General features: G+C 48.3%; 2 protein-coding genes across 2 annotated transcripts in view; one reads left to right on the forward strand and one right to left on the reverse strand.

Moving 5' to 3' along the window:
• The window catches only part of LOC123802716 (uncharacterized), a 389,246-nt gene that overhangs the window by 98,764 nt on the left and 270,248 nt on the right, over positions 1-20,234 (forward strand). The window lies entirely within an intron of this gene.
• LOC148109222 (myomegalin-like) overlaps positions 1-20,234 on the reverse strand; it is a 127,699-nt gene that overhangs the window by 1,471 nt on the left and 105,994 nt on the right. The window contains 12 exon segments of the mRNA XM_087866338.1: positions 1,335-1,381; positions 1,678-1,816; positions 2,869-3,012; positions 4,164-4,390; positions 4,963-5,058; positions 7,487-7,711; positions 10,709-10,833; positions 12,326-12,515; positions 14,139-14,258; positions 14,955-15,086; positions 16,058-16,309; positions 19,562-19,747. Coding sequence (XP_087722464.1) covers positions 1,335-1,381; positions 1,678-1,816; positions 2,869-3,012; positions 4,164-4,390; positions 4,963-5,058; positions 7,487-7,711; positions 10,709-10,833; positions 12,326-12,515; positions 14,139-14,258; positions 14,955-15,086; positions 16,058-16,309; positions 19,562-19,747 — 1,883 coding nt within the window.

Below are 20,234 nucleotides of genomic sequence, written 5' to 3' on the forward strand. Positions count from 1 at the left end.
GTTCATGTCCCCCTTACTTGATGTGGAGAGGGAGGGGCCCAGGCAGCAGCGAGCTCAGAGACTCCCTGCGTCTAGTGCCACCTCTTTCAGATGAGGGGTGGTGGGCTCATCGTCCCTGAGGGGTCAGCCACAGGGTCGGTTAGTGACAAGCCCGGGATTAGAACCCAGGCCTCAGGCCCTTTCCATTGGTCTCTGGGAAGTGCAGAGGAAACTTCCAAACACAGGGAAGCCAGTGGGTGTGTGGGGCTGTTGGGTTACCTTTGCTGGGACAGGAATAAGGCTTTACAGAGGCCATCTTGTAAGTGTTCTTCTAAAGAGGCTCAGGAAAGAAAGGAATCATCAGAGAAGAACAAAAGGGAATTAGCCCCCCCACACACAAAAAAAAAAAAAAAAAAAGAAAAGGAGGGTGAAGGCATGGTCCAACCCGTTTTCACGCTGTGGGATCAACAGGCTCTCAGGTTACATGAGGAACATTCCCAGGAATAGGCCCAACTGCTTAGGGCAGAGCTTTAAAACCCAAGTGAAAGGCTTGGTTTCTTTCTTTATTCTTTGGAAGAAATCTCCATGCCCAGCGAGAAGCCCAACACAAGGCTTGAACCCACAACCATGAGATCAAGACCTGAGCCAAGATCAAGCAGATGCTCAACTGCCTGAGCCCCCCAGGTGGCCCGAAAGGTTTAGTTTCTGATTTATAAGCTATTTGCTACACTTCAGCTTACTGCTAGGGAAAGTGTTAGTATTATACATAAACGTACAGAACACCTGCCATACAGATAGAATGTTTCCCTTCAAGTTTCATTTTTATTTATTATCAAATTCTCCTTTAGGTCAAGAAGACCCAGTGGTTTTCTTTGGAGAAAGATGTGTGAAAATTGAATTGCTCTTCTCTGAGTGTGCAGTAGAATCAACCAATTAGATTGCATCTCGGGTTTATTTTTTCCTGAACTAAAAGTGCTACAGGAGACACTAGAGCTGGCCAGAGAGACCCTTTCCTGGAAGGTAATTCAGAGGCGGACTCCCCATGTCTTCTGATCTTGGGAATCTACTCACTTGCTTTCCTCGGACTCCTGCCTTGGCCTAAAGGAGGGAAGAAGTGGGGTGAGGAGAGAAGAGGGTGACGATGTGACAGGGAGATGAGATGGCAGGGGAGGGACTGGGATGGAGAGGGGATGGGGAGCGAAGCAGAAGGACACTTAATGAGGACCCGAGTCCTAGGAGTGGACCAGAAATCTTCTCCTGGAAGGTCAGAGTGGGTCGGCGATATTCGCAGACTCTGAAGACAGGTGGGGTTGGATTTGGGCTGGGGTCTCTGGTGGGTGCAGTGGTCTCCTTACCTCCAAATTAGTCCTTGCCTTCTTCAAAACATCATGTGTCCTGGTCACTGAAACAATAAAACAGCCCAACAGGCAGCAGTGACCAGCTGGGCCCATACTTGCCTGGTGTGTTCTAAAGTGTGTCTTATTGGCCGCTCAGCTCAGGGTCTCCTGCTGCCTCCATGCGCCCCTCCCTCTGCATCCACAATTACTCAGGGCACAGGAGGTTTGGAGACATGACATCAGTGTGCACCCCCCACCTCCAGTCTGTCGGGTCACCATCCATCTGTAGCACAAGTGGGCAGTCTGGAAGTCGCCCCCTTCCCCAATTTCCTCTCCCATCTCCTGGCTTGGGGGCACCCACACTGGCTGAAGATGAACTGCTCCATGCTCTCCTTCTGCTGGTTGGCAGTCTTCAGACGCTCTGCTGTGCTCTGAAGGAGACTCTCCTGTTTGGACAGTTTGGTTCTCAGTTCCAGAAGTTCCCTTCTCATGGACTGTCCCTGGGGAAGGGAAACAGGCTGTCAAAGGTCAGAAGGCCTAAAGCACCCCATGCTCTGTGGCTCTTGAAAGTCACAAGTGGGATTCTACAATGTTCTGCACTATTTCTGGACTGGAGTCCCTCCATGAAAGCCTCTAAAACCCTCCAGCTGAGGCCAGCTTAGAATGAGGCCATTCGGTCAGAACACGGAGAACCTGGGAGCCCCCATGCAGAGGGACACAGGCCTCCACTCCTGTTGCGGAAGAGAACCTGACTCCAGGGCAGCACCAGGACTCCCAGCGGTGGAACAAGAGCTCACATGTAGTGCCCCATCAGTTCTAGCACCCTGGCATCACAGATCAGACTTCTAGCTGGGAATGTTATGCCTGGGGAGACAGTCTGCCATGTTGTAAATCTTGGGACCAACTTCAAGATGGCAAAACAACCTCTCCCTTGGAACTGGCATAGTTTGGGCCCATACGGTGTCAGTAACTTTAATCTGGCCTAGAATTCTGGGGGTGGGGGTGTGGAGGGGGAGGAGGGCAGATTGAGAAAACTTCCTGTCCAGGCTCCCACCAACCAGAGTCCAGGCCTCATATCTGAGAGCACCTGATGGGTGGGGAGGCTGACTCTCCCAGGCCTGGCCCCAAGATGTGGAGAGAAGCTGTGTGTTGGGATGCAGTGGGTGGCTAAAGGAGGCTGGTCATCTCATGGTGACATTCTGTGGGGGTGACATAGGGGGAAAGGACATGTTAACACTTTCACAGGTCCCTAAATTTTTCAGCTCAGCTAAGTTCAGAAAGTGAAAGAACCTGAACATTCCTGGTGGCCAGGGTTCTCATGTGTCTTCCCTCTCCATATTCTGTCCTTCCCTCATTGCTGGGGTGGGAGAAGGGATGTCATCAGAGCTGTACTGCCAGCCGCCAGCATGGATGACAGGTCTTCCTCTGGGAACAGTCCCCTGAGGCCCCTCTGTCCCAACTCAACTCTCTGGCTCCTGACCTTTAGGACTTGTGGGACGGAGGAGGCAGAATGGCATTTGGGGCAGAAGCCGTGAAGGAGGCTGCCACTCACCGTGTTGCCAGACAGGGCAGGGCTCGGGGAGCTTGGCAGGGCTGCTCGCCAGAACATGGTGAGGAGGGAGGCTGACTCCTCCAGCGTGTGCAGCAGGGCCTGGGCACTGCTCCCAAGTTCATGGATGCCTTCGCTGCCCGGCACCTGGGAGAAGGGGGAGATAGCCCTGGACACCACCGAGGCTGAGAGATCACTCTCTCCCACCCCCACCCCCTGCTCCCACAGCACAGGGCTCAGGTTTCCTTGGTGAGTGAGGCACAGGCATGGGCCTGCTTGACCCTGTGAAACCCTTTTTTAACCTGGAAGCCCAAGATCTCCACCTCAGCAGTGACCTCCAACTTGCAAGAATCACTAGATTCTGGCTTCTCTCATACTCTCCGTAAGCTTCTAGTCCTACTCCATGCTCTCAAGTCTACGGTCCCTGATTTTTGCACTGGCACCCCCATGCAAATCTCTAAATCCTACTTTCTGCTTCAACTGGGCTGAACCATTTGTAGCTCCAAGGACTGAGAAGCCTTTCCCTTTACCTGGAACGCTCTCCTCCATCACTCAGAGCCTGCATGTCCCCCTAGTGGTTCCTCTAAGGACTCTGGGACTTTCCTGGCCTGGCACAATGACCCCTTCTGTGTCTGTGCACTCACAACTCAGAGGATGGCTTCTGGTACTAAGCCCAGACCCCTGTTGCCCTTATTTCCTTGGATGTGTGGGCTTCTCTCTGGAGTGGGGGCTTTTGGGGACAGGGCTGTCCCTGCATGTCCATGCATCTCCAGTGGCTCAGCACAGCAGCTGGTAGCTGTTCTCTGAGTGGGGAAATACTCTGAGAAGGCATGCTGCCCACTTGTCTTCCCTGCTCAGTCTGCACAGAGAAATCCCATGGATGCCAGGCTTCTCAGCCCTTCCAAAACATGGGGTTCATCTGGATGCAAATCTTGACTTTCCAGCCACATGATTAAGTGACTTTACTCTGCCCATTGATGACCATGTGCCGGGGTGACGGGACCAGATAATAAGTGACCAAAGGGTGCTCAGAAGAGCACGACACATAAGCCAATACTCAGCAAATGCTCTACATATGAGGATGACAATGCTCCTCAGGCTTTTCTGTGTTTCTGAGAGCAAATAACAGTTAGAGCAGAGTGGACAGAGAAAACAGGAGATGGAGAAGAAGGGCCTGGCTGGGCGTAAGCAGAAGATGTAGCCTCAGCTGTGGGAGATGGCCAGTGGGAGAAGAAGCTACAATCAGAAGGAGAAAGGGCACAAGGAAAAGGAGCCCCTAAGACCTACAGCGTGATTACCTCTGTGCCCTGAGTTTCCAGGCCAGGGAAGGTGCAGGCTGATCTCACAAGAGCTGCTATCTTTTTGATCAGCAGTTTGCCCTCCCGTATCTGCTGTCTTAGGGCACTATAGTCATCAATGTGGCCAATGACATGGCGGCCATGCTTATTGGCAAAGGAGCCATCAGTAGCTTCGCCCTCCAGCTTGGGAGGGTTCTTCATTACTGGAGAAGCCACCAAATCCAGCTCTGAAAAACAAAACCAGAACAACGTAGAATCCACAGTGATAAGCATACCCTCAGTCTACTTCATTCTAAAATAGACATCAAATAGTGAAAGAGGCCAGGAACAGGAAAGGCACTCTGGGAAAGTACAAGCAAGGTGTGAAGTCCATAGATTGCTGGGTTCTATGTTTTTATAATCTTTCTTACATCATCTCATAATGACAAAATTGCCAGGAGGCAAATTTTATCCTTACTGACAAATGAAATATCCAGGACAAATATTATTTTAATAAAAAAATTTTAATTTCCGGTTAAGAAGACACAGAAAGAAATTAATTAAGCTGGACACAGAGAGCACTTCCAAGGAGGGAGAGATCACTGGGCAATGAAGCACAACAGAGCAATAGGAAAACCGCAGGAGGAAGAATAATGGCAAGAAAGGTGGCCACAGAAGGTGCAATGAGTAGGGCTAAAGACCTTGGGACCCAGGGAGAAAAATGTCTACAATCAGATAATGTGTCCATTAGTAACCAAAGGTTACTTGCATTGGTAATTTTTCATCATCAGTCCCTGAATCGTTCAGTTGCCATATTTACCATTTGTCCTATTGAAAGTGGCGGTCTCTGAGCCAGGAGCAGCAGGAGAAAGGCTGGGGAACACGAGCGCTGGAGAATTCAGGCCAACATCTCGGACTGGAGGGGAAGCAATGGAGTCCAGGGCATAAAGACAAGAACAATTTTCAGCAACCCTGGAACACTGCTCACCAAGCCCATGCACAGCTTAGTCTTCACCAGCAGAGATCTAAGGCAGCGTGGTTTGTCTCTTACACAATCATCACTCCCAGACCGTGATTGTAAGCAACAGCAAACACATCCCTTAGCTTGGAACAAACACATGTTCCTTTAACGGAAGCGTGTTCCATGAGAAGCGACTTTTGGTTTGAAAAATTATTAGGTGCATTTTTCTAACCTGCATTTTGAATATAATTATGTGTGCAATTTCTAATACAATGCCTTGTAACTAAATATAAATATGCATACCATGAGGTGGAGAACAAAGGCAAAAGGAAATGTAGATAAAGTTAAATTTCCTTATAACCTACAACCCATTGACAAATACTTGAGGCAGGCAGAGTAAGACATTACTTCAGGAACTCCCAACTGTCTTAATGACCGACTAGAGGGAAAAACAGTCCTAGCTTGACAACAGCCAGGCTTCCAGTATCCCATGAATCTTCTTTAGCATATTAAAGTCCTTTTGGAAACTTCCCTTTGCCTGTACCTCCCCCAACTCCAAAGCATGTAATCAATGGCTCCTCACCACCCCAGTGTAGTTCTTTCTGCCCATAGGTCCTGTCCCTGTGCTATAATAAAAAGCCCTTTTCGCACCAAAAATGTCTCAAGACATTCTTTCTTGGCCGTCAGCTCTGAACCCCAATATTTCCACATCACATATGTGGGTATATGTGTCAAAAATACTGAATCAAAGGATGAATGGACTTGTGGACAATTAAACTAGCATTCCAATCACCATTCTGATGAGTTAGTGCTGGAAAAAATGTAGTAGGAGGAGAAGAGTAGAGACAGAGGGCGTGGAGGGTTAGAGACGTCCCCCTGCAGACCAGGTAGCAATACCAAGACCTGGTATTGGAAAATACCAGAGAAGACAGGAACAATCCCGCTCAGGCAAAGGTGGCTTAGAACCAGCTCTCCAGCTCAGGCCTCTCTGGTGGGCGAGGAACAGGAGCAGTGGCGGAGTCACCGGGGCTGAGTCCTGTCTGGGGTCGTGGGGACGCAGTGAAAAGGGAAAGCCGGGCAGGATGGCAGAGCAGGGAGTCCTAAGTGAACACTACAAGCATCACGGCAGCCCGGGTGGAGCCTGGCATCCACCTATTGTGGTCAAGCAGTTTCTATGGGCCACAGTCCACGGGACACTTTCTTATCTAATGGCCACAACACTGGATCTTGGGAGCCTCACATCATTTGACAAGTGAGGTCACTGTCTAATCAATGACAATCTAGCAGGACCAGGGGGACAAACTAAGATTAACAGGCCCAGGAAAAGCAGGCATGAACGCGTTTGAAACTCCGCTTTAGATAATCCTGAGCAGAAATGCCTCCTATTGAAACACAATTGAAAATAGGGCTCTGGAGGTGAGAGGAGATGGTGAATTAAAAAAAGAAAAGAAAGAAGAGGAAGTTGAAATGAGTGTGTCAAGATGGGGGGGCAGTATTAACATTCAGACTGAAGCTAGGCGAAGGGGGCTGGATGAAGGACTTTGAGAAGAGAGGGAGAGAGCAGGCAAGGCAGTATCTGGAAGGACTGACAAAGAGAGTAGGGAAGGGGATGACAGCCAAGGGGAATAAACGAGGCTGTCCTCCCTCCCCCCCTGCTTTCCACAGCCAGCACCGCCTCCAGGACAGGAACAGTTTCCACTCAGCTGAGTTCCCCTCAAATCAGGGAATGGGAATCTGGAAGGCCAGCGAGACCGAGACAGAGCAAGAGCATAGTGAGGAGGAGGGACAAGGGCTGGAAACCAAAACATCTGGTTTGAATCCTGGGTCGGTGTCTTAGCTGCTGCAAACTTTAGTGTCCTGGTTAATGTCTCAAGGCCGAAGTTTTCCCACATTGAAATACCGAGAATAAAACCTCCCTTACCTCAGATAAAACAGTTTGAAAAATTGTTTGAAAATTCATGGTAAATTGTAAAGCACTCCACAAATACAAGGAATAGATATTTACATACACAGCTATTAACTGTTGAGCCATCCTTATCGTGTCAGACACTTGTAAATTATTTCACTTAATGCTCCAAATGACCATACAACATCTATATGATTATTATCCTCACCCTGAAGATGAGGAAAGTAAGGCTTAAGTACCTGAGACTTCAAACACCTTGCCCAAGGCAAGCAACCTATATGCCCAGACTCCGAATCTGGAGCCCAAGCCAGCTGTGACCCAAAATTGGCCCTCTCACCCGAGGCTGTAGATTGAAAGGCCTCCGATTTCACCCTGACCCTAAGGAGCGTGGAAGAGGGAAGACAGTCCCTTCCACCACAGACATCCTGGCCACCACCCCACTGGCTACGGACTTCCTGGTCCCATTGTCCTTCCTACCTTGGAAGACCGGTTGCTTGTTTCCGGGGTCCTCCTGGTTGGCGGAAGAGGGGCTGAGGCTGGCTTTGGTCCCCCCGCCCTCCAACTGCTGCTCCAGCTGCAGTCGCAGACAGTTGTTCACCTGGATGCTTCGCTCCAGCTGCCCTCGCAAAGCTCGAATCTCTGCCACCAGGTGGCTCAAGTCACTGCTCAAAGGGACCTGGTGACAGGCATCCCGGGTGGAAGCTGAAAGAAGAGAGAGGTGGGGCCTGGTGGCTCGGATCCAAGCTTTTCCAAGCATTGGTCAGAACACTCCACCGGGACATTCCACTGGCCTCTCAGGGTCCCAGGCAACACACCTGGGATAGAGCTGCCACTTTCCCTGTGTGGGGCCTGGCGCACACTGAGTGAGATACCACACACTGGAATTTCCCTGAGGCTCACCTGCATCTAGAGAGCCTTTGATGAGAAGATGGGGTCAAGGCCTATTAGTATTCTACTTCCACGGTAACCCTAGTCCTACAGGCCCGAGAGCAAGGTCTTCCGAGATAGGGGGTCAGCACTGGACTAGAGAAGGGCAGGGGATGAGGGAGAAGGAGAGTTGATGCCCCCATGTTCAGGAGTCCCCACGGAGAGGAGACGAAGGCACCAGGCCTTTGGCAGCGTGTAGGAACGGGAGTCTCCACTAGAGGCCAGGGTCACAACTCACTGAATTGTTCCACTTCACCATGTTTTTTTACCTCCATTTGCCACACACAGTCCATTTCTTCATACTGGGAATGAAGAGAGCTAAGAAATACTCTACAAGACCACATATTTTTTCTGAAATCTTGAAGCCAAATGTATTTCAAAAAGTAGAATTTGTTCTGGCATTTAGGAAAGCAGCAGGATCCGTATGCCATCTATCATGTAGCGCACGCACCGGGATGCACCTGGGCCACAGGCCTTTAGTCAAATACAGTCCTATTTCTGTGATGAGCTGGGTGAACGTTATCACTGAGCGGGGTAAGTGACGGCTGTGAATACCCTTCTGGTCAGTTCAGACAGCTTTTGTGACCAAATGAGTATATGAAAGAGATATCACAGAATTCATGGTTCTCATGCGATTATAGAATTAAGGATAAGACACCATGGGGCTTTAGTGGTAGTTTTGAAATGACTCCTAAAACACCTATAAGAAAGGAGAAAGGCATGAAAGAAAATGTAGTCAGGATAAAGTGGTTTCTAGACACTAATCCCAAAGCTCCATGAAGCTCCTTCCTGTTTCTTTCCCTATATCCAAATTCTCACAAAGTTTTGCTTATTTTTAAAAAATGTTGTCCATCTATCCATTCTTCTTTATCTTCCCAACAGCACCTTGGATCAGAGTCTCCTCACGTAAATGCCCTATAACTGCACCCATTCAGTGGTTTCCCTGATTCGAATGTCTCCTGACTCCAGCGTGTCCCAATAGTCCTACCATCTGACAGTTCTGCTCCCATCAAGTACCTATTTTGCTTGGAAAAACGTACTCATTTTCCATGGCTTGCAAACTTTCATCGTACTTCGTAGGTCCTCTATATGCTGGCGGCTGTCTCGTCAACTGACCTGACTTCTCACACTCCCTGTTACAAAGCTCTCCCACAGGCAGGTTGAACCCGATGCTCCCAGGAGCCCAAGTAAGCTATTCTCTCAGTCTGCGGTAAGCCTAATACTTCTTCAAGTTCTAGTTCACCTTATCATCAGCAAATGCGGAAATCCATATGGTACACCTGATACTTCTTCAAGTTCTGGTTCACCTTCTCATCAGCAAATTAGGAAATCCAATCAGGTTTTATGAAAATTCAAATTTGGCTGAATACTGAAAATTCCATATTGCTTAAGGAATTTTTAAACATATGATCAAAAAAAAATTACAATTGAAAGGCTTAGAGAGCTAACATCCCATCCAAAGCAAGAGCTGCTTCTATGGGATCCTTGACAAGTCATCCTTTTCTATTTAAAGGAGATTTGGATGGGAAGCTTATTCCTTCACAAACTAGCAATCCATCACTCGAAGGCTCTAGTGGTAAGGAAGGCTTAATTATTAAGTCCAAATTCCGCTGCCCTTCATCCTCTGACCCTTGTTCAGCCTTCTAAAGGGACACCAAACACATCAGCTCTTTTTCACCTGATAATTGTTCAAATATTTAAAGCCAGTTCTCATTTCCTTGTGATCTTTTCCAGGCCTAAAATTGTTAGTTTCTTTGACAGTTGAAGATTTCTGGTCCCTTGGCGTGGAGGGACCTCCTTCACTATGGTCCCTGGTTTGCCAATGTCTCTTTTACAAGATGGTGCCCCACAATCTAACAATATTTCCAACATGGTCTCTCCATATGGACACCACTCTTACCCTACTGCGGTCTCAAGTTGAATTGCCTTTTGTAGCAACCTTTGCCTACAAGTTCTTTGTCCCAGCGGGTTTTTAACTAACTCTGCATCCTCAAGCCCACGAATGGCTCAGGCCTCCCCATCCCCTTACCTCTACCACTGATATTTTTAACCAAGCTCAGGGTTGTTTTTTTGTTTTATCTTTTCTAAATTTCATCATATTGACTTCAATCCTCAGTTCCAGCCTGGCTGGAGTTATTAACTTGATGTTTAGAATCCACCCCCCCATTTGAACAACAAGGGGGAAATAGAAGCAGATTTTCCAACATTAGAGCAGTATTTTAGCAGGTGGCAAAAGTCCTCAATATAACAGTTTAAAATTTAAATCCAGTCTTGAAATTTAGATCCTATTAGAGGCATTCCTGTAAATTGTTTTGCATCTTTTAATTTTCTCCCTGGGGGAGAAAATGGGTCAGGGTGGGAGCTGGTTGCCTGCTGTACTGGCTGCATGGGTGGCCAATATGATTATTCACAATATTCCAGACCTTCTCACATGATGGTGCCGTCAGAACAGTTCTCTGAATTAAAAATAAAAATCACTGTATAATTTGGACTTCGATCAACTTTTCTCTGGCCATCTAGGTAGGTAGAGTTGGACTCTTGTGGCCTACTTTTAAGGATGTCTTGGCTGGATCTTGCTCATGTCACCAACCTTGGGCTTTGCACATGAGAGAACCCCTCTCTTCTTATTGGGAGCCCTAGACCTGGCTGGGAGTTTCTGAGGCAGAACTCTGTAGCTTTCCAGAGCTCTGCAACTCCCAGGGTAAAGACCTCACCAATATCCTAAGCAAGGGCAGGGAGCCCATGGGGGAGGGGAATAGGGAGAACACATACCTTTCAGCCCCTTCTTGGAATTGCCATAAAGCGCCTCGTAGATCTGTAGCTCTGACTGGAGAGACTGGAAGAGCTGCTGTTTCTCTTCACATTGTTGCTGCAGGAGGGCCAGCTTATGCTGCAGCCTGCAGGGGAGAGACAAGGGCCTGCTGAGAGGCCAGGGCCCCTGGGCCACTCCAGGACAATCAGCTGTCAGCCAGCCTTTGCATCACAATGTATTAGCCCTAGATGCCAATGCAGGGGTCATGAAGACCATTACTTTTACTTTACAGATATGGAAACAGAGGCTCTGAGAGGTGAAGTAACTTTGCTTGAAGTCATGCCATTAGCTACATTAGCTGAGAGCAGACCCACTAGCCCTGTATTCTTCCTGCCCCTTGGTGCTCTTCTCACAGTGACAGACAGTTCTAGGGTTTATGCTGGGGATGCTCATGACAGAGGGTGTGGATGCTTCCTACACCACGGTGAGACTAATATCCTTAAACTAACTGGAAGGATGAGAACATTTTTTTCTCCAGGATCTGATATGCTGAAAACTTTTTTTAATCTTTGTTAAAATTTTTTATTTATTGTTATTTGTTATCATTAAATACAAAAGCCTATTAATAGCACAAGATAATACACATTTTTTTGGAAGCAAAAAGCTACATTTTATTGTAATCATTGCTTAACCCTTTCTGATAATGTGATCTGATGGTCTGGTTTTTAAGCTCAATTTCCTTAGAATCTGGGTTTTATGGCTAATATAGCAGAAAGAGGTGTAATACAAAAATTCAAAGCTCTAAATAGTAGTTCATCATTGACTATTAACTGAATTATGATTCCAATTTTTTCTATCTTATCTACCAAATATGCCAAAATTTTGTTGAAATTTGGCTAGCAAATTTTCTTCTAATGGGAATTCTTTATTCTTTTAACAAATGAATTCAAAAGCCCTGAAACTCTTTATTTGGAAATTTTTTTAACAGTTTAGATTTTTCTATTTCTAAGTATTTTAAGTGTTCACACATAAGAGATTTTGATATATGGGCATGTTGCCATTACTTTGGGCCACAAAAATCACAAAACAGTAGAAAAATTTTCAAACCTCTATCTATATTTTTTATTTATTTTTAAGAGAGAAAGTGTTGGGGGGAGGGGCAGAGGGAGAAGGAGAGAGAATCTTTTTTTTTTCACATTACTAACATTTATTATGATTTAAAAGATTTATTTATTTATTCATTTATTTGAGAGAGACAGTACATGCTTGCAAGCAGTGGGAGGGGCAGAGGAGGAAGGAGAGGAAGAGGGAAAGAATCCCAACCAGACTCCAAGCTGAGCACCAAGCTCGTTCTCAGGACCCTGAGATCATGACCTGAGCTAGACACAAAACTGACGGAGCCACCCAGGTGCCCCTGATATGCTGAAGCCTTCTAAAACAGGGTGTTACTCTCCCAACTCTGGCATGAAAAAGGCATTCCCAGAGAAGTCCTTCCCTCTGCTCAAAGTCATCCATAAATCAGGACTAGCAGAGGGGAAACTGAGAGTCCCCAAAGGCGCCAATACCTGTCTTGCCAATATCCCTTCTTCTAAATCTGCAAACAGGGCCACCTTCCTTCTTACTGGGCTCCCTCTTACCTGGAATCTTTCTCCTGGAGGGACAGGCATTCCTCCTGGAAATGCAAGATCTCCTGCTGCTTCTCCTTCAAGTCTTCCAGAAGCTGCTGCCTTTCCCCCTTTTGGTGGTCCAGCTCCATCTCCAGCTCTTGAAGCCGTGATCGAGAGGACAGCAGAGCCTCCCTCAGGCATTCTGTCTCCTGGGAGCGCTCTGGTGAGCAGAACACAGGAGGATTTCTACCGTGGGGCCAATAGTCATCAGGAAGAGAAGCCCAGGCTCGCCCATCCTGACACAGAGAACTAAGGCAACAGGAGGGCAGCTAATGCTGCAGCTGCTCAGGGAGGCAGAGGGTGTCAGGTCACTACATCCACACTGCCTGGGGAATGGGGAGCCTCCATCTGGGCAATGCTCTTGATCTTCTGATTTCATAAGGTCTACAAGGTCTACCCTGCTTTTGGAGAAAATGCTGCAGTTTCTTTCTTTCTAAGATTTTATTTATTTATTTGAGAGAGACAGACACAGAGCAGGAGCAGCAAGGAGGAGGCAGAGGGACAGAGAGAAGCAGACTCCCCTCCCCACTGAGCAGGGAGTCTGACACGGGGCTCAATCCCAGGACCTCGGGATCATGACCTGAGCCAAAGACAGATGCTTAACCAACTGAGCCACCCAAGCGCCAAAAACACTGTGGTTTCTAATGCTCACTGTTTTTAAGTTCACACACCCTCTGTGTGATAATCCGTTCTTGAATTTTGCCAAAGAGCAACATCAAGATTTCTTGTCTACGGTTTTTAGAATGTATTATATTCGTCAATTTGAAAATGGGGACATCTGCTCTTTTCTGGGCTTGTGGCATCTCAATGATCTACATGATTTCTCAGAGACTAAGGACAGGCACGCTGAGAATCAGGCTGTAGGTGCTGTCAGTGGTCCGGCGGGAAGTCCCTGGGCCTGGTCGACTGTGCTTGCTCACATCTTAGTGTCTTCTCCCCTGTGAGGTCTGTGCTAGCCTGTCCCGGCATGCAATGGTGGTTTAGCAGTTGTGCCTTCTTTCTTATCTGTGACGACTCGTTACTTCCCCATCAGTGACCTTTCCCCTCACATCTTCCTGCTCTGAAGAGGCAAATTTAGAAATACCACTTGATGTCTCTTCCCGTTTCACAAGCATTCTTTCATTCTGGGTTTAATCCTTTAGGAAACTATTAGTCTTTTATGGCTATTCAATAAATATTTGCAGATAAATGTAATTTGTTATTGATCATATATTGATTTGATCAAGTCAATTGACACTAAGGTCAGCTGCCCCCCAGGTCACAGAGGAAATGATGCCCTCTCCCCCTTGGATGCCCATCGAATAGTGCTGGGAAAGCTCTGGAGGACATTTGGCTGGTGCCTCCAGACACAAAGTCCTGAGGATTACTGAGCAGAGAGGAGCCCGAGTGGGTGAGTAAGGGGAGGTAGTGAGGAGATGGGGATGGCAGCTCAGTACCGGGAGAGACACATGAGGCTGCAGTGAAGTCTGGACAGGTAGAACAGACACCCAACTAGTATCCAGTTTCATAACTAATGACTGAATATCTGAGTATCTATGGGTTGCACAGAGGTTGTGGATTTCCCAGAGCTATTTCTGTCCCTAGAGACTCGGAGTGTGAGGGCCCATGGTTAGGACCTCTCAGGAAGCAGCCCCTTCTAGACTGAGGACAGCCATGGGACTTTGGGTTGGCGGATCTGGTTAGCTGTTGTCTCCACCTTCTTCTCTTGGCTTCAAGTCATGATTGGTGTGCCCAAGGGGAAAGGGACCGGGAATGAGCACAGTGTGTGGCTTTTACCACCCACCTCTAGAAACATGACTCAGCTGAGCCTGAAGGCTCCGGTTTTCTTCCTTAAGGAGTCTGTTCTCATTGTAGAGCTGGGATGTGGCTTCCAGGCCAGGACCATAGAAATTAGAGCTGGATCCTGTCCCAAAAAGTGCAAGCAGACAAGTTACACATTTGGGTAAAGAGACACTTTCAAGAAGCTACCCATTCTGTGCCTCCAGAAATACTGTCCCAACCCAGCAGCAGTGCTTGGGTACTCGAGGCCTGGACCCCAAGCCTGGTGGGCCAAATGCCTGGTTTCTGTGTGCCTCCTACCAGTGGGTTCTGTGCAGGCCCCACCACGTGCCCTAGCTTGCAGCTGTTCCAGAGGCTCTGGCCCCGCAATAGCAGCTTCTGTGCTGCGGGCAGGATGAGGGTGTGTGGAAGGAATGGCCTCCAAGGGACAGCAGAGAGGAGAGTAGCGGGAGAAAGGCCACCTCAGTGAGTGGCTGGGGGAGGGCGCCCGCTGACCTGGCTCTACCACCTGCCAATCACATGGCAAGGCACAGGGAGGTCAGTAGGCACTTATATGAGAAGGTTAAGGATGGGATGAGAAGTCAGACACTATGGACATACCTTGTTAGTTCTGCCAAGAGGAAAGTTCTCTCTTAGCTCCAGTCTATCTACAAAGTGAAGATAAGAGGACGGGCCCCACCTGCCTTGGCAGACTGTTTGGAGGGGGCGGGTAGAGAAAATCCTAGCACGGTGCTTTGAAAAGCGTGAAGCTCAGCTTAAGGGCCCTCCCTTCGGAAGTTCCCCAGTCGTGACAGAAGTGGGCAGCTCTGGCCTCTCCTACCATTCCCATGGGCCGTGCAGCTGAGCCGGCGTTCGAGCTGCTCCCGCAGGCGGTCATTAATGCAGATGGACTCCTCCAGCCGCTGACGCAGGTTCCGGATTTCACCAAGATGTTCTTCCAGCAGGTCAGCCCCTGCAACCATCCCGCCAGGACATGGAAGAGGTGGGAGGTGGGGAACCTGGTCACTAGTGGGGCCCAGGTGGGGGTGGGGTTCAGCCAGCAGCTCCTCAGCAGGATCCCTAAACATCCCCATCCTTCCACTAACTGCATTCTCTCACATGGGCACTCGGGAACATGGGGACTCTGCTCCAAGACTAAACTGGCTTTCTGCCCCAGGACAGCCTGGTGCAAAGCCTCCTCCTACACACAGTAAGCATGAGGGAGTTTTAAAGATTACTTATTTATTTGAGAGAGAGAGAGAGCAAGCATGAGCAGAGCAGAGAGGCAGAGAGAGAGGGAGAAGCAGGCTCCCCGCTGAGCAGGGAGCCCAATGTGGGACTCAATCCCAGGACTCTGGGATCATGACCTGAGCTGAAGGCAGATGCTTAACTGACTGAGCCACCCAGGCACCCGAAAGTGTGAGGGAGTTTTAAATATAAGTGTGCAGTGACCAGTGTAACTGGTGCGAGGGAGTTCCACATGGTTTAGAAAAATAACTGAAGTATCTGGAAAGGTGTGGTGACCTAAGTGTGACTTTCTCTCCTGAGTGCATTAGGGAAGACCTCACTCTGCCCTGATACCGTTCCTCTTACTGACTCTTGACTGAACATTCTTTAATGAGGCATCAAGCCCTTCCTCCAGCCTCAGAGAGGAGATAAAAGTCCATGGACATGAACTTCTCCCGTGTGGCTAATGACATGAGTGTGAGAGCACAAGATGTGTCCCAGACTTTCCCAGTCCCCTGAATAGCACTGAGGCCCTGCGCAGGGTGGCCGAAGGGGGCCACTTAGAAAGGTCCAGCACGGATAGGGCCCTTTCATTTTATCCCCACTCCGTGAGCCGGGGACTAGAGAGATGAAAAATGCCCCTGCCCAGGTAGGAGAGGGGTAGACTCTCAATGAGATTTCGTTTCATAGGCTGACCCGTTCAGCTTCATGTTTTACCTGTAGGTTTGGAGTCAAGCTGACACACAGAGGATCCTGAGGACAGGTTGCCTGATACACTCCCTTTCTGAGGCCTCATCACATCCCACTGGCTGCCGCTGCCCAAGTAGCCAGGCTCCAGGATTCTGCCCGGTTCTGTGCTGCCCCTCAGAGGAGAGTGGGGCTGGGCGGGGTTGAGATAGTGGGAAGAGGTGGCTTCTAAATGGTTGCTTGGCAATGCAGCTGGGGAAGGAGGATGGACGGTGCTGACACCTGGGCAGAAAGAAACCGGAGTGAGGAAGAGAGGATTGGAAGGGAAGGACCAGCAAGGAAGTGTGGGATTGTTAAGAATGGACACTAAAGGGGACATGTGCGATGTCGGAGATCCCAGTATGTTGCAGAATACCAGTTAGATGAAGACCATACCCTAGAGGCCATAACTTTCACCCCATGTATTTGCTGGTATGAGACACCAAGAGGCAGAGGATGGATAAAGTATCTGAAAGTCACCAGGAAAAGGAAAAGTCCAGTGGCCCCACTCCTGGCTTCTATTATAATTCCTCCTGATAGAGCCCAGGAAAATTCCAGGAGAACTCAGTCCCAAAGTCAGGGGATATAGCACATTCCTATTTACAGATGTGCTCAGTGCTAGCATCCATGGAGGGATGTAGGACCTTTCATTTAACATAGGCTTATGCTTTCATAGATCTTGGGAAATCATCGGCCTTCCCCTAAGCCAAATCATCTCTGCTTCTATGTAAAAAGAAGTCTCTGGGAGAGACAGAGAGAGATGGGCAGGGCTGCAGTTTAGGATATTTACATTCAGAAGACTGCTTTCTTTTAGGGATTATCAGCATGGACAGCAGAGTAAACAGATAGCTCACCCGAAGTAAAGAGGAAGAGGTCATCATTCCTTCCAACCAAGCCAAACTCCTCTGAGGGGATAATGCAACTGGCACTTGTCAATTTTTATCTCCACTTGTAACTGGCTCTCAAATTTGGCTACATATTAGAGTCACCTTGGAAAATGTAAACAAATATACACCGAAGCCCAGACCTCCCAGAGATTTTGACTTAACTGGGGGTACAGCTTAGGCACTGGATGGTTTAAAGTTCTCCCAGGTGATTCTAATAGGCAGCAAAGTTTGAGCAGTACTGTCCTGGGTCTCTCCCTCCACAATTTGCAAAATACTAGATGTTCATTAGGATCACTGGGAATTAAAGAGAGCGATGAGAAATGTCAGCATCTGAATTTTTTTTTTTTTTAAGTAAACTCCATGCCCAGTGTGGAACCCAATGTGGGGCTTGGACCCATGACCCTGAAATCAAGACCTGAGCTGAGAACAAGAGCCAGATGCTTAGCCAACTGAGCTATCCACACACCCCTCAGCATCTAAATTTTAGTTGGGATTCAGTAAAGATGTGATTTCCTACCTCTTCCACACCCCCTTCCTCCCCAGCCCAACACAACGCAAAGGGGGAAATCAGGGGTTGTTGACAGCTTACTTTTTAACCAAGGTCGTAGAAGGTTCCAAGTCTATCAGTAACAGCAATCAGTATTCTCATGTTCCAGTTTGCCCTGGTCACACAACATAGAGCACATGCCCTAAACCATGCAAAGACACTGGACAGATTCTAGCACAAGGAGATTTTTGCCCCACGGTGACCCGAGAAGCCGCCATGCACCACTGTCCACATGGAAGCTTTGTTCAAAGCAAACAAGGAACACTGGTAAGCTGTAGACCCTCAGAGAGAGCTGTGCTTCAGGTCAGACAGACAAGACAGGGCTATAATCTTGCTCACCAAAGCTGGGACCATCCAAACTCTGGTCAATGGCTCCGACTAGGTATGACTTCAACACATATCAACAGACCCTTTATCATGTACAGATGTGTCCTATTTTTCCTTTGGGACAAAGACAAACTGACAAGTATGGAAAGGTAAAGGAAAAGAAAAGTAAGCTAGAGAACATTCTTGCCCTTTTGATATGGGACAAGTTTGTTATCCATCAACTGTTGGTTCCAGAACTGCTAAAATAACAAGTTCTAGATCAGAGACATCAGAACCTTCTACTGATCTCTAAAGAGAAACAGAAAAGGTTGTTACAAGGGGCTTCCAGAATCTGTCGAGCTTAGCTCTGAGCAGGATGGTAACAAAACCATCCTAGGCAGAAAAGGTATCATGGAAAAACAGGACTGGGAGCAGAAGACCTGGATTCAAGCCCGTCTCTCCCACTTACTAGTAACCTTCAACAAGTAGCTCTACTCCCCTAAGCCTTAGTCCCCTACTCTGACTCTACCTATCACGCAAGTGGTGTGAGGCTCAGGGAAGAACAGGTTCGTGTTGCTGGGTAAGCCTAGACTGCTACCCCTGCGTGAAGCTGCAATAAGCAGGAGGCAGTCTTCTAGACTTCCCTGCCTGCAAAAAAGGAACGTGTGCAAACTCTCCTAAAAAGGGTTTTACCTAATTGGTTCTGGGAATCAAAGTGGAACAGAGTAGACTAGACAGTGTATTCATTTTCAGCGTTGACAAAAGAAATAAGGTGGGGTAAATGACAACTGGGGCTTCAGGTGTATGACTCTCAGCTGTGGTCTTAGGTTACTCGACACAGCACCTGGTGACCCTTACCATCAATCTCTGGCTCACCTGAGTTATTTTTTTTTTAAGTCACAGAATGTGGTTTTAAGGTAACATCGAACTGATTTCTAGGTGCTGTTTTTGTTTTTGTTTTCGTTTTAGCATTACTAGAGAGCAAATTCCTCATGTGAGGGTTTTCCTTATTTTTTTCTAAGCTATAATTGATCACACACAAAATCTTTATGATGAGGCATCCAGCCCATACATGTATCAAAGCCTTTCCAAAAAGCTGACTGACTGCACATAGTCTGTAACTGATAAGATCAATGATCTCTGGGAGTCAGAGGACAGAATTTACAATCAGGTATCACAGTCTGTGCTTCTGGTTCTAGCCACCCACATGTCACCTGTCCAGGGGTGGAAATGAACCTTGTGCCATAGGAAGAGGGGCTTAGTCACCTCTTCTGAATCTACTACTACTACTACCCTTTTGGCTCTCCACCTGATGATGTCAGGATCTCACCCTGATTAAGAGCATTTTTCACAGGAGGAGAATATAACAGGCCTGGAAAGGATTCCCCGGAAAGTGGCCGTCTTTCTCATGGCCTCTTCGTCTCACATAGGCAACACAAAAGCTGTGGGCCATGCCCTGCCTACAAACACATCACCGGCGTGTCAGGCCTTCAGCATACTCGTTGGTACCCCACACTGTCAGCAGCAGGAGAGGAGCAGCTCTAGGGCCTGGTGAAGCGATGAGACACACACACCAGCAAGACAACAGTAAATATATTTCCCAAAAAAAGCACTGGGCCATCTGTCAACCATCTGCTGGCAACGTGTACACCCTATGTTGTTTTTAAGAACTCTGCCACCAAGCCAAAGCCATGCAGAGCCACGCAGGGTGGGGCTGCCATGCCCAAGCACACAGATGCAGCAGGAAGTGCTCACTTTCTCCCAACTGTTTCTGCAGCATCTGCAGCTCCTGCTGAGCCTCTGCCAAGGAGACCACGGGTGTCTCACCGCAGCCAAGGAGGGGAGGGCCAGTGGAGCTGAAAGGCAGGAAGCTGGGTGGAGCTGAGGGCAGTGGTGCCTGGGGAAGTCTAACCAGCGTGGGTATGGAGGGAAAATGAAGGCCTAGAGTTGGGAAGAAAGGAGACATGTCATTAGAAAGAAAGTGAGAGAAAGGAATGGGGAAAAGATGGAGAAGATGAAACTATTTCTTGTGCAGATGTCTCCCTGCGGGGTGGCTATCCTTCCGCGTGGTGCTGGCGGACAAGGCAAAAGGCAAGCATTGCTATCCAAGAGGCTGGCTTAGTTGACCGCTCCTCCTTCTCCCTTGCCAGGGATATCCGGCATACATATTCTATGCTCATCTTGGAAACCACTGGCTCTAGAAGGCAAGGTGGCAGAACTGTAACCCAGGCAGCTATGGGAGCCACTCCCAGCCATCCCAGGTACGGATGGGTCAGGACGGCTGTGCCTCAGTGTTCTCAAGTGCCCCGGGCATGAGTCGGTCCTTGCTCCTGTGACAAGACTCCTGACAACTAGAACTCCTCTGAGAGCATGAAGGCTCACCCTGAGGAGGGCAGGAGCTGGCTACCACTGTGGGGAAATGTGCATT

The sequence above is a fragment of the Ursus americanus genome, chromosome 12, assembly GCF_024610735.1.
Source record: "Ursus americanus isolate L20-20 chromosome 12, mUrsAme1.1.p, whole genome shotgun sequence".
In the NCBI taxonomy this organism is placed as follows: Eukaryota; Metazoa; Chordata; class Mammalia; order Carnivora; family Ursidae; genus Ursus; species Ursus americanus.